Source organism: Seriola lalandi, unplaced genomic scaffold, assembly GCF_002814215.2.
Source record: "Seriola lalandi dorsalis isolate HSWRI2012SDOR001 ecotype SW California unplaced genomic scaffold, Sedor1 jcf7180002054519, whole genome shotgun sequence".
NCBI classification, from domain to species: Eukaryota; Metazoa; Chordata; class Actinopteri; order Carangiformes; family Carangidae; genus Seriola; species Seriola lalandi.
This window is the reverse complement of record NW_019525072.1, coordinates 2616197-2631411: the sequence shown is the minus strand read 5'-3', so window position 1 is coordinate 2631411 and position 15215 is coordinate 2616197. Positions and strand designations below refer to the sequence as shown.

The window sequence follows — 15215 nt, the reverse complement described above, 5'->3', positions numbered from 1 at the left end:
AAACAAATGAAATATAAATCTAATAATATAGTGATGATGTAGAGCTGCAGAATTTTCTTCATTTAATAGTCTGACAATTATTGTATTGAATAATTGATTAATCTTTTGTTTGAAATATCTGAAAATAGTAAAAAAAAATGTCCATAACCTTAAGATATTGAATTTGAAACGATGAGAGGAGCTGGAACCATCAAATATTTGACCAGAGGTGGAAAGTAACGAAATACATTTACTCACGTTACTGTATTGAATACTTTTTTTGTGTATTTTGTATTTTTTAAGTACAATTTAAAATCGGTATTTTGTATTTTACTTGAGTACGTTTTTACTCAAGTATTGTACTTTATAAATCCTATCCGTTACTGAGTAAAAATAACAATTCAACCTACAGGGGAAAAATACGCGCCAGAACCAACAGTGACTAACTTTACAAAACAACTAACTTTAAGTTGCTACTTAAACTGAACAAGAAGTTCAGTTGTTGTGAAGTTGTTGTTTTTGCACTTACATTTGTTACACTTGTTCTTTAATTAAAAGCAAAATAGTTTTGGATTTCTGACCCCTTGTCCTATTTTTACTACCCTCAAACCCCTCACAAAGAAAGTAACTAAGTAACTTTTACTTAAAGTACATTTCAAATGAACTACTTTTTACTTTTACTTGAGTACATTTTCAGATGAGTAGTTTTACTTCTACTTGAGTAATATTTCATCAAAGTATTGGTACTTTTACTTGAATACAAAATTTCTGTACTTTTTCCACCTCTGTATTTGACATTTCTGCTTGGAAAAAAAAGTATATAAATGATTAATTATCAGAATAGATTCCAATTAATTTTCTCTTGATTAACTAATCAATTAGTCGACTAATTGTTTCAGCTCTAAATCATATTATTCATGTATAAATCAGTGAATCAGTAGTAAATTCTAAACCAGTTTAATGACTTAATATGATATTTCACATGTGATAAAGGTAGGGATCTCAAAGTTTTATCTGCTACCAGCTTGGTATAATTAACCCAGTTAATTCATGTGGTAATGTACAATTAATCCATTCAGAAATCCATGATTAATATCTGAATTTTTCCCCGCCTCAGAAACTTGAACATGTCTCTTTTTTGGAGAGCACGGAATGAAAATATCATAATGCAAGTCATCTGGATCATATGGAACAAATGAACATGATCATTTCAAGATGAGGAGATGCAGTATTTGGATACTCTGGAGTCTTTTATGTCATACTCCAGTAAATTAAATCCACTGGCACAAGGAGTGAGACAAATGTCCAGGGTTGTGCAGCAGTGCTGTTTCACAAAACACAGTCTGACATCTAGAGGCAGGATCACTCATCACATATGGCAGACTGGAATAGATGCACAGATCATTTCACCATCCGTATTCATTCATATCAGTGAATGACCATAAAACTAAAAGGTGCACCGACGTAAAGTATCCAGTGTGCATCACCTACTAATAATACTGCATACATGCCTTACATTCTCCCAGAGCCACTGCACAGTCATGTGGAAGGGATTCAGAAATCCATGGCATGATTGATAAAATATGATCTTTATTAAATAACATGAGACATATATATATATATTTATATTTATATATCTCTACTGTACATCCTAAGAATATACGCAGGTCACACCACATCCACACAGTCAAAACAATTCATAAAATGATCATATATTCCACTATTACTTTATTAGAGTAAACCTCAAAAACAGAAACTTTTTTGAGAATTAAACATTCACGTCCTTCAGGTTTGCAAAATATTTAATTCATAATGGGTGCAGTCATCTTGAATTCATGTCAAGTACAATAGATTCCAGTTGTGACTGGTATTCACAAAAAAGAAGTCCCTTTGAAAAAAAAAACCCTTCATACCACTCCTGCAACATAATCCACTTCTCCTCTTGCTGTGTATAGCATCTTTGATATCTTGAAAAGCACTATAAATAAAATGTATTGTTGTTATTATTATTAGTAGTACCATTATGTCGATCCATCCATATCCACTGACAACTGGATATAACTGACAAAATATGGTTAAATATACTGCTTCCATCATCATCTTCTGTTCTGCTGGAAACTGCATTTAGCCGTATCGTGGGAAAGGGCTGCCTGTGTTGAACAAGTCGGGTAAAGTCTATCGGCCCACACTGTATATCCACAGGTTTTTTTGAGTGTCCAGATGTTCATTCTTTTTGGCATCAAATGACCAATATACTATCAAATGTTGTTAGGGTTGACATACCTTGTTTACCAAGCAGTCTTCTGCCTTAATCTGTGAAGATGTAAAAAAGGCCCTTTGTCTTTCTTGACTGCAGGTGCAGACACCATACTGTAAAATATAAACCCATGCACAGTTTATAGATCAATGAGTGGGTGTCCTCTTTTCACAGTTATTTAGCCATTTCTAAATCTTTGAGTGTTCCCAGGAGCACAGTGGCCTCAGTAATTATGTCATGGAAGGAATTTGAAACCACCAGGACTATTGTTAGAGTTGGTCGTCCAGCCAAACTGAGTAACAGGGCAAGAAGGGCCTTGGTCAAGGTGGTGACCAAAGCTTTAAAAGTCCTCAAGCTGCCGTAAGGACGATCATCTCAGCAGCCCTCCATCAATCGGGCTTTTAAAGCGGCTAACATAGAAGCCGTTTTGATGGTGGTGACTCAGCAACAGGGAAACATGGTCAGAATTGAGGGAAAGGTTAATTCAGCCAAATGAACAGAGGTCCTTGAAGAAAACCTGCTCCAGAGGGCACGCAAGACTGAGACTGGGTTTAACAGTTTGCCTTTCAGCACGACAATGACCAGGAACAAGCAGACAAGACGATGATGGAGTAGCTTTGGGACAAAAAGCCCATACAATATCTATGGAGAGACCTAAAGATGGCAGTTCACAGATGCCTCCCATCCAGCTTGAGAGGATCGTCCAGGAAGAACAGGACAAACTTCCCATATCCAGGTGTGCAAAGCTTGTAGAGGCTTGCCCACAAACACTCAAAGCTGTAATTGCTGCCAAAAGGGCTAGTGCTGAATTAAGGGTAAATAATTAAGGGTAAGGGTAAGTAAAATATCAGGTCTTTAATGAATTTGCAAAAAATATCTGAAAAACTGTAACCCAATAACCCGTTTGAGTGTAGACTGAGGGGCAAAATTGGCAATTTTATCCATTTACAAAATAAAGCGTGAAACAAGGAAAGTGGTCTGCATACTTTCTGAAGCCACCGTATGGGAACCGATATAGTTAAAACCTATATGTAAAATGTATCTGACTGCATATATACTGTCAACTGTGTGAACCCTTTAAAACTAAAGGAAAAGGAATCTATTCTCTCCCACAGAAAACGCTGCTCCTGAAGTGCCTGAAACGTCTTGTTTGTATCCCAGCCCTTGACACTATGTTGTAGCCAGTTTGAAACGTATTCAAACTAAGCTAGTTAGAGCGAAAGCTGGGAAGAGTTTGGATAGTTATAGCCTGTCGCCATGTAGAGAAGACACTGTTATATACAAATAACCGATGGTGCTGGTTGACTATACAGACGGTTGGTGACAGCAGAATAACATCTTACTAGCCACAGCAGACGTTTTCCACTTCAAGCTTCATTTTAGTGCATTTCCTCCTACAACAGGGGCATATATAGAAAAATGTTATATACAAATTGTGATTAAAAGACTAGATCCACCATTATGTCACACAATAAGCCGGGAATTGCCTAATATTTTCCAAACAGACTCGTCCTGCTGTAATCTTTGTTGCTGCAGATGTTCGTGCTGTTCACTCTCGTATTGTGGATCTTTTAAGGAGGCCTCTCTGGGAGGCCAGAGATAATATTGCCTGTTTCAGTACCGGGCTCAGCTGAAGGGCTGCATTATGGGAAGTTTTAAAGATTCCAAGGCGTTCCCAGGCCAGATGAGATATATAGTCTCTCCAGCGTGTTCTGTTTCTACACTGGGGGATCCTACTAGTTGGGCGTGCCTGGAAAACCTCTGATGGCACCCAGGAGATCAGGTTCAGATGCCTGAACCACCTTAACTGGCTCTTTCCAGTGCATAAAACAACGACTCTTCTCCATGCTTCCTCCATATGTCTGACCTCCTTACTCTGTCTCTAAGTGGGAGTCCAGCCACTGCACAGAGGAAACTCATTTCAGCTGTTTGTACTTGTGATCTTATTCTTTCTGTCTCTACCCAAAACTCATGAGTATAGGTATGAGGGTCGGAATGAAATTACACTACAGCACATTGTGTAGCGTAACAAAGACAGTTAATGGAGGACAAAGCTGTGGTGCTTGCTCACACCACAGCTACTGTCAGTAGCTTTAGTTTACAGTGGTGATTAGTTGAACCCCAGACCATCAGAAGACAGTTTCGGCTTCACCAACGCGACAGAAATGTCACTTGGAGGCCCTACAGCTATACTGACCTGAGATCAGCTTTCTCCGTACATGTCCCCAAGTTGTATCCATTACACTGTGTAACTGTGTAGCATAAAAATTGGCTCTGGATCAACTGCATGAACTCTGTCTGCACCACCACCAGCCGATGAGTGATCTCTTTGGTGTCGTCGTCAGCGCAAGGTTACAGCACCGCATTTCTGACATAACTCTGACAAGTACAGGGCATCAACACCTGTAATACTAACTGTTTGGCAGTTGTGAGAGCAAAGGAACAGATAATGGCACTACAGTTCACATCTTTGGATAACACAACCAGATAAATATGCAGGGGTGAAGGGATTCCCAGCATGCAGCACTTCACAGTCTTCATTGTCACGATACGGAAACAGAGACATAAGCAAACACTGTCTACCTGGATTATAAAAATGGTCTATCTATATCTGTATTGGGGTAGGATTAACAATTCTGTGCGTAGTATAGTATATTGAGTATTGGTGTCCGCGTGGCTCCAAATTGTGCCTATCATGCAATCATCAGTTTCACATGTGAGACTTTTGCAGATTAGCTTTTGTCAGAGATACAGTTTCTCTGACATCCCCCGGTTCCACAAATATTCCTGTGTCCAGCTGGAATGAAACATATTCCATCTGTTTCACAGTAAATCAGATTTTTCACCCGCTCCTTTATTTAGCCAAAGGTAGTGGCGTAAGTTGACACCTTCATATGACACATTACAAACCTTGAAACTTGGTAAGATGTAAGAAATGACAGAGCCATACAATAAAATATGGCTCTGTCATTTCTTTCTTAATACTTTTCTACGAGGTTTGCTTATACAGGACTGTAAAGTTTGGTGCTAATTATAGGCAAATGGAAACCGTGGTAAAATTGGCATTCTTCAACCAAGGGAACTCTGATCAGACTGTTTTCAGTCAGTGCACAGCAGCTCAATTGAACATTAAAAAAATAATAATGAAGTAATTTCTGGGAAACTTCCTCGGAAATTATTGGCAGGTTCATTAATCTATATTAATCTTGTTTTTCTTGCATTGCCTGAAATGAGCAAGCAGGTACCGTACATCACTTGTGTCAGCCATGTTTATGGGCCTTAAGAAGAAGATTTGCTACTTGAGAAAGTCTTTAAATCTACTTTTCTGTGCAGCTAATGGAATATATGTTATTGCAGCTCTACGGAAAGTCCTTTAAGGAATCTGTCTTTACAACAACAGTACGTTTTGTCAAACAATGTGCAGGGTTTTTCAAAGAGTTACTTTTATTTATTTATTGAGAAAAACAGATGCTTGCTGTATACCTGTGTGTCAAATATAATCATGCAGAAGTCTCAAATGTAAAAAGCATGATCACATGAGAGACATAAACAGGGGCTTGTTTCAGTCCAAGTCCTTGTGTAGATGTTTCCTCCCATGTCATTCTGACATCTATTTCAACAGTACTTATCCAGCTTGGCTCTCTCCTTCTCTTGACAAGATACTGTTAGAATTTTAGCCTGGCAAGTCTCTGTCCATCTGCTCTCTGTCAGACCTGAGTGACCAGAGGTTCTTTGAGGTAGAACTTTATTCCTCTCTGATCACCAGTCGCCTGTCCAGCACAAAGTCCTGCCAGAAGAGTCCCATTGAGCGGAGGACAGATACCCCTGCTGCTCTGGGCGTACAGGGGCGAGTAATCTCCCGTGCAGTCAGGCCCGTCATCCAATCCATCCTCATCTTCCTCCTCATCATCGTCCTCTCTGTCCTTTTCCCAGAGTGATGTGGCGACATGGTGGTACTCTGTGTGTTCCTCACACTCCATCTCTCGGTGATAGAAGTAGCTGAAGTTGGACACAATGACGGGCACCGGCAAAGAGATGGTGAGCACGCCGGCGATGGCGCACATGGAGCCCACCAGCTTTCCCCCAACCGTCTCTGGGTACATGTCACCATAGCCAACTGTCGTCATGGACACCACCGCCCACCAGAAAGCCTCAGGGATGCTGGTGAATGCCGTGTCAGGTCTGTCCACCTCAGCAAAGTAGACGGCACTAGAAAAGAGTATGACGCCGATGAAGAGGAAGAAGATGAGCAGGGCAAGCTCACGGAGGCTGGCCTTCAGTGTCTGGCCCAGGATCTGGAGGCCCTTTGAGTGACGAGAGAGCTTGAAGATCCTGAAGACCCTCACCAGCCTGATGACCCTGATGAGGGCCAGAGACACGGAGGGCTGCGCGCCTTTGTCCTTAGCCAGCTCTGTGCCAATTGTGACAAAATAGGGAATGATGGCGAAGAAGTCGATGGTGTTCATGACGTCTTTGAAGAAGTGCGTCTTGCTGGGAGCGCAGGTGAAGCGTACGATGAGTTCAAACGAGAACCAGCAGATGCAAATTGTCTCTACAATGAAGAAGGGGTCCTGGAAAGGAGTGAAGCCAGGTGGGACCAAGATGGTTTCGTTTGCTATGGTGGGGTGAGGTATGGTGGTGAATTGCTGGAACACATGAAGGAGAAAAAAGGGATGAAGGAAAAGTGGTTACAGTTGCAAAAATCAAGGCATATGAACTATTCTGCCCAACAGACACTGTTGTACCATCTGTTGTTTGTAAAACATGAGCTGGACAGAGAAATATGAGAATAAAGTGGAAAGGTACAGCAATAGTAAATAGCTCCATGGAGACGAGTGTAAACAAAGGGAAAACAAGGATGAAGCAACCTGAAGGCGGAATGAGGATAAGTGAGAAGAAGCAATCATTGTGAAAGTTTGTCCTCTGCACATTTGGGGTATTACATCTGTCATCAGGATTTGATCGAGCCAGTGAGATCTGTGATACTGTGCTAACTTTTCTCTCCTCTCCATTTTCACCCCCACCCCCCCGGCTTTATTTTTCCTTACAGACTTTTAGATAAATCAGTTTCTCTATATTTAAACACACAAAAAACATTACGCTCATGTGACTCTGGGTTGTGTTACACCCAGACACCGGCATGACTGAGGCATTTGACACTTCGTTTTACCCGCCTGCTTGTTTTTTTCTGGGAAGTGGGTGCAGGTTTGAAATTACTCGGCATTAGTGTCTTTTAACAAGTTAGATAGAGTTACTCTAAGCGTTTTACAGCCTTGCAGCACATATTGTCCCAGACTCTGTGTATTTATGTTTTTATGTTTCTCTCTGTCCAATTGCCTCACGTCCTCATGTCTGTTTCTTTGTATGCAACACAAACTCCCTGCAAATCTTACAAAATACATTTTAAGACAGACACAGCTCAGTTAAGGGTGTCCTCGCAACATCCAGGGTCAGCTCGTCCCAAATCACAAGAAATTATGCTTTGCATTGTTGCCGTGCAGACAATTTTATTTTTCTTTGCTGACGTTTTGAGGTAGCTCTGCGGTGCCCTGTTGAAGTATCCTGTAGTTTATATTAAAACAACTCTGACATGCCAACACTTTGTACATGGCAGCAGTCTTTGGACATTGTAATTGTCTCAACTGTTTTTACTGGCTGAGATACTTTCCTACAGCAAGTCCCAGTCCTTGTGTTATCCTAAAATGTGTTCTTAAATTCAGCTTCAGGGTATATTTCAAAGTAATAGTCGTATTAGTGTTTTTGTTTCCCCAACAGTGTTGCTTTTCTGAGGTGCGATGGAGGATACATCCTCTGCTAAAGCTTAAAATGCTTCTTCTTTTTTTTCACAGAAAGCGGACTCTGGGTTTTGTCCCCCATCACTTGCCTTTGAATTACCTGAGGAGGGGATCTCCTCTCGGCCATAATGGATAGGAGGAATAACAAGAGTGACAAAGAAAGGTTGTTTTATATTATATACATATTTAAATGTGAGTGTTGTTTTAAGACAGACTTTAAAAATATGTATCTGTCCTTTAAGGTGCTGTTCATTAACTGCAATTTCCCTGGTTCGACACTGTCAAGAGCTTTTGTTTCATGTCACTTTCCATCTCTCTCGCCTCATCTCCCTACTGTCCAAACCTCTGATACTGACATAAAATACCTATATGAATTAGTTCCAGTGGAAACTATCGATATCCAGAGTAATCTGTGTCTGTGTTTTCGGATTTGTAATGTTTTATATTAATTTGGGTGCCACAAACATCATTCCAATAACCATTACAATATATTGGGATGACAGCAGAAATCACAGAGGTCAATATATCATAACGGTAAAAAGGTAAATAGAGGCAAACCAGAGGTAAGTGAGGAAAAAGCATTTTTGAGATTTGGGTGAATTTGCTCTTTCAGTCTTCTAAACGACACAGCTGAGAGTTGTATAAATACTTTTTTTTTTTTGTAACACTTTAAGTCCCCCTATTTAGCATTTAAAACCACTACATAAATATTTCATGAATAGTTTGTAACACAGATATCAGGACATTTGGAAGTGTTTATTCATGTACAGTATTGTCAACAATTACAGCTCATACTGAAACATAATTACAGCTGTGTTTTACTATATTGCTATTCACTATCTGTTTATATAGTAGCCTCCCCCCATTGGTGCCCACAGGAGGAGTTATAGTTGCTTATAAATATCTGCTTACAACCAAATTTATTACATGTTTATATTGTGATTGTAAGTGCTAAATAGGGGACTTAAACTTAAGTGTTAGCATTTTTTTTCATATGGAAGCAAGTACGTGCATGCTTCAGGACGTAAGAAAACACATTTTGTTTGTTAGATTTCCACCACCACGTGTTAAGTGAGTGATTGCGTGGGGACAGCTGTGCGCGTAGGTCTGAATTTGTTTGTGTAGTGTCCAAAAGCGTCAAATGCTCTAATCATGTGAGCGTCTCTGTCTATGTATAGGAGTAACGGAGCAGTGTTGGTGGTGATGGGGAACGTAAATCCAAGTGACCGCTGCTGCGTTGCCACCTGCGCTTCACCAGCCCGAACCCCCCAGAATCCACCTCGTCTCCAGGCTACCGGAGAGCGTGCGAGGCTAATTTCATTTTTGCGGCGGTCATCAGAAAAGTTGATCTTCAAGCCTCTTTTCCAAGCCGTTTTCAGTGTGTAGCCTATGAGTCACACCGTTTATTAATACAGACGTTCGTTTATGTGTTGATGTGCTCTTAGGGTTGTCCTTCCTCTATATATAGACCTTTAGATCTCCAGGGGGTAACGTGAGACAAGCTCATCTCCTTTCCTTGCCTTCACACTTGCCTCTCTACCTTTAACTCCCTCCACTCTGTCTCGCTCTTCTCAGCACTATTGGAGTATCCACTCCATGTTAATGCATTTGTTGGCTCTGGCAGTTGTCCCCCAGTGGCTGACGAGGCATAGTGTCCCCACGACCTATCCCTCCACTAACATTACACATCCATGCAACCTGCTCTGTCTGCCTCTCTTCTTTCCTTACTCTTGCGTCTCGACCATCGGTTTAACTGCTCCCCTCATCTCCCTCATTCCTTCCCCGTCAATCTGCGTGGATCAGATTTAACGACATGTCCAAAATAATCTCGCCCTCGCATTCTCCTCTCTATCTGCCACCTTTGCTCTCTCGCTCCTTGATCTTGATTCTGAACTTTGAAGTTTTCTTCTCCTCGGCCCTCGCTTTTAGTCGCCGTTTCACCCTCAACGTCGATGGGGGAGATAAAGACGTTTTCACCCCGTGCTGCAAGAAGTGGTTTATGTTTGGCAAGGTGACGCCTGTCAGCACCTGTTCTCCCTCTATGTTCACCTCATCACTTCCTCGCAGTGTTAACCTCTGTTGTCTTTGCACCCTGTCAGCTCCCTCCCTATTTCTTCACTCATCTGGTTGTCTGACTCCATCACATGAATTCCCTCTGACATAACCTCCATCTGCAGCCTTGTGAATCCTCTGTGTTTCCTATTACCACTCACAAGTGGCTCTTGTACGTGTCAGCACCATGTAAGAACTCCTCACCTCCCTCTGTTCCTTCTCATTCCTGAACTCGGGCAGAGTCTCCAGGCAGAAGATGAGAATGGAGATCACAATGACCATGACACTGATGATGGCGATGATCCGAGCTCCACTGGAGGACTCCGGATACTCAAACAGCATCCAGAGGCGCCGCTGCAGCTCGTTGGTGGGTAAGGGCCTCTCCTCCTCCTTCGGGAAGCCTTCGTCCTCCTTGAAGCGGTCGATGATGTCCTCTCCGAGCTCGTAGAAGCGTATCTCCTCCAGGAACATGTCCAGGGGGACGTTGGCGGGCCTCCGCAGCCTCCCGCCCGACTGGTAGAAGTACAGGATGGCGTCGAAGCAGTAGCGGCTCCTGTCCAGGAAGAGTTCGTTCCTCAGCGGGTCAAAGTAGCGAAGTCGACGTTGGGGGTCGCCCAGCAGTGAATCGGGGAACTGGGCGAGGGTGCTGAGCTGGGTCTCGTAACGCATTCCTGACACATTGATGGCCAGGCGTTCAGTCAGAGCCCAGCCGCTCCTCCACTGGCAGCGACGGTTCTCCTTCCGGGCCTCTCTGCTCGGCTCCTTCTCGTTGCTCTCCTTCTCCAGCTTGTTGTGTTTGTCTTTGGTCTGCTTGTCTTCATCACCAACCTCCCCAACTATCAGTTTTTCCGTCTTCTCTCCTTCCCTCCCTCCTCCCTTGTCTTGATTGTCCATCTTTATTCTTGTCTTTGGTTTTTCTTCCTTGAGTATCTTGTCTTTCTTTTCTTGCCACTTTGCTCTGAAGAAAATAAATCAGGTTTAACCTGTCATTCTGAAAAAACACAACAAGGGAAACATGACTGGACTAGATATGATAAATGCCCAAGGTACACCTCAAGAGAACTAATGCAGTATAATAGGAAGGTTATGAAGTTTAGGTTGTTTATTTTTAGTTGAAACTGTTTTAGAGAGCTGTCGACCACCTGTATTGTGTTTCTATTATTTTGTCCCTTTCTATTAATGAAAATAGGCAAAATAGCAGAAAAACCCTCACAATGATCACACAGTTGAATCAACACCTCTCTAAAACAGTTTCAACTCACTGAACTTTATAACCTTCATGGAGTATTTATTGCACGGCTGTTGGATTAGACTGTGGTAGTCTGAGCGAGGTGCACATTATAAACTGTACGTGAAAATCAAAAACTCACCTCTTCTCTTTTCACTGAGTTCAGCGCAGTGCGTCTCTGCACAATAGAAAGACATTTTCTTAACTTGTTACATGCATTATATATGAATGAACATGAATTGTGCAATGATCAAAATTAGTAGAAGTGTGCTAGAATAAAAATAATGAAAATACTGACAAAGGAATTAAAAAAAAAGGAGAATTAGTGTGAAATTTCCCCAAATTTTTGCACATTTTTGTAGATTTTTCATAAAACTCTGCAAACTTATGCAATTTCAAGCTTTTTTCCAACATATTTTGCAGCATTTTACTGTAAATGTACAATGTTCAGACCTTCCATGCAATGCAGTCAGCTTCATGCTCATCACCTGTTTATCACCATGTCCAGTGCTCCCAGTGGAAACCAAACTCAGACTGGTCTCCGCCTCTCACCCGTCTTCCTGCTGATTCCATTTAATCACACCATTGAGTGACCATGGCTCTCCTACTGCACCTCCACCTTGGGGTGCCTTAAGGGCTGACCCTTCCCTCTTTCTGAGACAGTTTGTGTATTAATCCCCTCATCATGATGTTCAGACAACCCCTCCTCCCACTCTTTCGTCCTCCTCAATGTTGTCCCACCTTCATGTGTCACGTTTGGGAAGGGAGGGGAGGAGGCAGGGGGAGCAGTGTGGCTCCTTCAGGAGCTGCTACAGTGTTAATCTACAGCCAGGGGTGAAGTTAAGATGGTTAAGCTTGTTTGTAGGTCACTCACTGTCTTCACTTGCTCCCTTGTGCTCTTTCTCACGCTCCCGGGAATGCTGTCAGGCCGAAATTCAATCTTCAACCCTCTCCTCCTCCAAGAGCACCACTGCCTCTTCTGCCCCCAGCAACCCTTCCTGCCCGAAAATGTCAGCCTCTTCACCCCTCACTCTTCCTTAAACATACTGTACATGTTTGCACGCATGTGTTCACATGAACTTGCATACTCACATAGCAGAGGCAAAAAAAAAAAAAGGAAAAACAGTGATCATGATTTACACCCTATGGTGAGACCACAAACATATGATGAGTACGTCATCCTGGTTTCTGTCTCTGTGTCACCGCTGTCTGCTTTCAGAGCTTTGCTGTCATCATCTATTTTAATGTTAGAATATAAATTTGACTGTGGTTTGTGCAGAATTGAACACAGATTTAGAACAGAGCAAATAAATCTGTCCAGAAACTTGACCTGCCAGACCAGACTTCATTTTATATGAAATATAAATCTGGATGAGTCTGGTTATTTTAGACACATCATGAAGTCTACACTGTGTGTGTGGCACTGTGTCAGTGTGCACTAAAACCACAACTCCCATAACACAGTGTTCTGACACTTGAAGTGTTGCCTTCAAATACTCAAGTAAATTTGTATTTCTGACTTTTTAGACTCACGAATGAAACGCATTTATATAGTCAGCTGCTTTTATTGACAATAAAGAATTTGACATGAATTAGAATAATTTTTGGAAGCAATTGTTTGATTCCACAGAAAAAAGTTTAGTCTGGCCACATCAGTGTCTAGTTGTAGAAACACATTTTAGTTTCAAGCTTTTTATTTTAGTTACATGTTTTATGCCAGCATTTTATTAAATTTTTTTTGCATTTGTAAAATTGCAGGTGTCGTGGTTTTACTGCCTGTATGTCAGATGTACATCAGCCATGTAACTGATACGTACAGTTACATTGCTGCCTTTCCATTTCCTGCTACTTTATACTTCTACTCTATTAGATTTAACTGGCAACTTCATTTGCTGGCTACTTTACAGGTGAGGATTTTACATAAAAGCGTGATAAACTTAAAAAAATATATACAGTACTAATTAAAGATTTAAGTGTTTATATAATCTGTCAGATCTGCTCCCTGTCCCAACACCTTTCCAACGTCAAATTGAGGGAGGTGTTGGGTACAACCATTTCTTTAACTTTCTGTCCACTCCGGAGTGCAAAACATATCTTCCAGTATGAAAATCTACTCCGCCTTTCTATTTGGCCGTCCAAAACATGGTCATACAAACTACCACTGATGGAGCATACACCGACTTTAAACCAGTGTCTCCAGTTGTTCTGGCGTGTGTCCCCTCACTTAAAACAATGTATGTGAGACCCCTTGTCACATTTCAGATGTTTGAGTTGTAAACAGAGATATTTCCCCGCTTGACACTGTTTGAGACACAAAGAGATGAAATCATCTAGTGTTTCACAAAAGTAGCAAAGGTTAGAGAAACGATTTTTTAAGATATGATATGAAGTATTAAAGAACTAGCACCTTGACCTTTATCACCTACAGCAAAATGCTGCTTGTGCACGAATGCATCAGTATTAACAATCTAATAATGTCATATATAATAACAGCTGTTTTTTATGCAGAATGAAACACTTTTACCTTTGATACTAAACCTATTTTGCTTTTAATGCGCACAAGTGGGATTTTGCATTCAAAACTTTTGCTAGTAGTGTTTTGTTTTTTTGGTTTTTTTGGGTTTTTTTTATTATTTTGGTATATTTTAAGCATTTCCACTTTGCTCTCATGCGAAGCATTTTTAAGTATCAAATAATTGGATTTCCAATATTCCTGACAGCACCTGAAGGCAGCAGAGCAGACCCCATGATTTTGTGAAACTTTGAACCTCACACAAACTTTGGCGATAAATGGCCGTGATTATCAAAAGTGGGTGAACAAGAAGAAACGCGGAACTCCGGTGTTGACGGTGTGAAGCTGCTGGACAGGGGCGCAGCTTTACGCCGTTTTACGCTCAGACTTCATCAACATGTCCCCGCGCTACCTCAACAAAGTCGTTATAGTCACCGGAGGATCCAAAGGGATTGGCAGAGGGATCGTCAAAGTGTTCGGTATGCTGGTCATGGTTATCTATGCTGTGGATTTGTTCGTGTTCAGAGTAGGAAGTGGCGCCCTAAATATTCTGCATCTTTTGTTTTCAGTGGAGAATGGTGCAAAAGTGGTGTTTTGTGCACTAGGGGGTGAGTAATAATGTTTTTATTCAATTTTTATTCCACATTAAATCTCATATTAATTGATAAAAATCAATCAGAACGTTGCTTTATCATCTATTGGGAAGGTGTATTGACACCTGTGATATGATTGATGACTACACCATATGCATCTGTTATGACTGAATATTTAAAAGGATTTCATCCTAAATTGAGACTGTAATCTGTCTATAATTCACCATAATCGTGCATATGGTTTATAGGTTCAGCTGGTGAGGCTCTAGAGGCGGAGCTAAACAAAGCAGGGCCAGGCTCCTGCACATTTGTCACATGTGACATCTCCAAAGAAGATGAGATCAAGGTAAAGTCTGACAGTGTTATTGTGCAGTTATATACTGCACGTGGTTTTAATGAACAGGGACTAGTCCTGATCACAGGACCTGTCCTGATCATCACCCTACATCACATTAAGAGCACATTATAAGTCTAAATATGTCCAGTCACAACATCTAATGATTTAATTGGCAACTGTTTAAATCTTTAACTGAATTTACATTTGAAGGGTTTTTTTATCACCACAATGTCGAAGTTTGTATATAAGCCATCATTTAATTTTTTTTTTTTAATTTTACACTAAGTGCAGTTCAAAATGCTTCACAAATTAAAAAAAGGGAGAAAATAGAATAATATTATGATATTTTTCAAAAGAGGAAATAATTAAAATGGGGAACAATTGAAATTGGACATACTTAAAATATAAAATGAAAGTAACACAGTAATAGTGAATAAAAATGTATATAACAGCAACAGCAGC

The 15215-nt window shown here is 40.9% G+C and overlaps 1 protein-coding gene and 1 long non-coding RNA gene across 3 annotated transcripts; one reads left to right on the top strand and one right to left on the bottom strand.

Moving 5' to 3' along the window:
* Nucleotides 1–1690: 1690 nt before the first annotated feature.
* Nucleotides 1691–12211, bottom strand: kcna7 (potassium voltage-gated channel, shaker-related subfamily, member 7). Of its 2 annotated transcripts, none has more exons than XM_087175964.1 (4): nucleotides 11800–12211; nucleotides 11454–11489; nucleotides 10288–11074; nucleotides 1691–6882 (listed from the first exon to the last, which is right to left on the bottom strand). In XM_087175964.1, the coding sequence occupies exons 3-4, from the start codon at nucleotides 10975–10977 to the stop codon at nucleotides 5944–5946; spliced, it is 1629 nt and encodes a 542-aa protein (XP_087032090.1). In that variant the 5' UTR covers nucleotides 10978–11074; nucleotides 11454–11489; nucleotides 11800–12211; the 3' UTR covers nucleotides 1691–5943. The 2 variants fall into 2 exon arrangements, with proteins under 2 accessions (XP_087032090.1, XP_023269605.1); XM_023413837.2 differs by having other exon boundaries at nucleotides 10288–11041.
* A 1824-nt stretch (nucleotides 12212–14035) lies between these two features.
* LOC147818713 (uncharacterized) lies at nucleotides 14036–14750 on the top strand. The gene is made up of 3 exons (XR_015437707.1): nucleotides 14036–14302; nucleotides 14393–14431; nucleotides 14665–14750. It is a non-coding gene; the product is annotated as an uncharacterized LOC147818713 (long non-coding RNA).
* The last annotated feature ends 465 nt before the right edge of the window (nucleotides 14751–15215 follow it).

Excerpts from the sequence above, each read along its gene's own strand:
- kcna7 (XM_087175964.1), bottom strand. The coding sequence starts at position 10,977 with ATGGACAATCAAGACAAGGGAGGAGGGAGGGAAGGAGAGAAGACGGAA. Across the intron at positions 6,883-10,287 it reads ATGAGAAGGAACAGAGGGAG|CAATTCACCACCATACCTCA; the intron begins GTGAGGAGTTCT and ends CATGTGTTCCAG.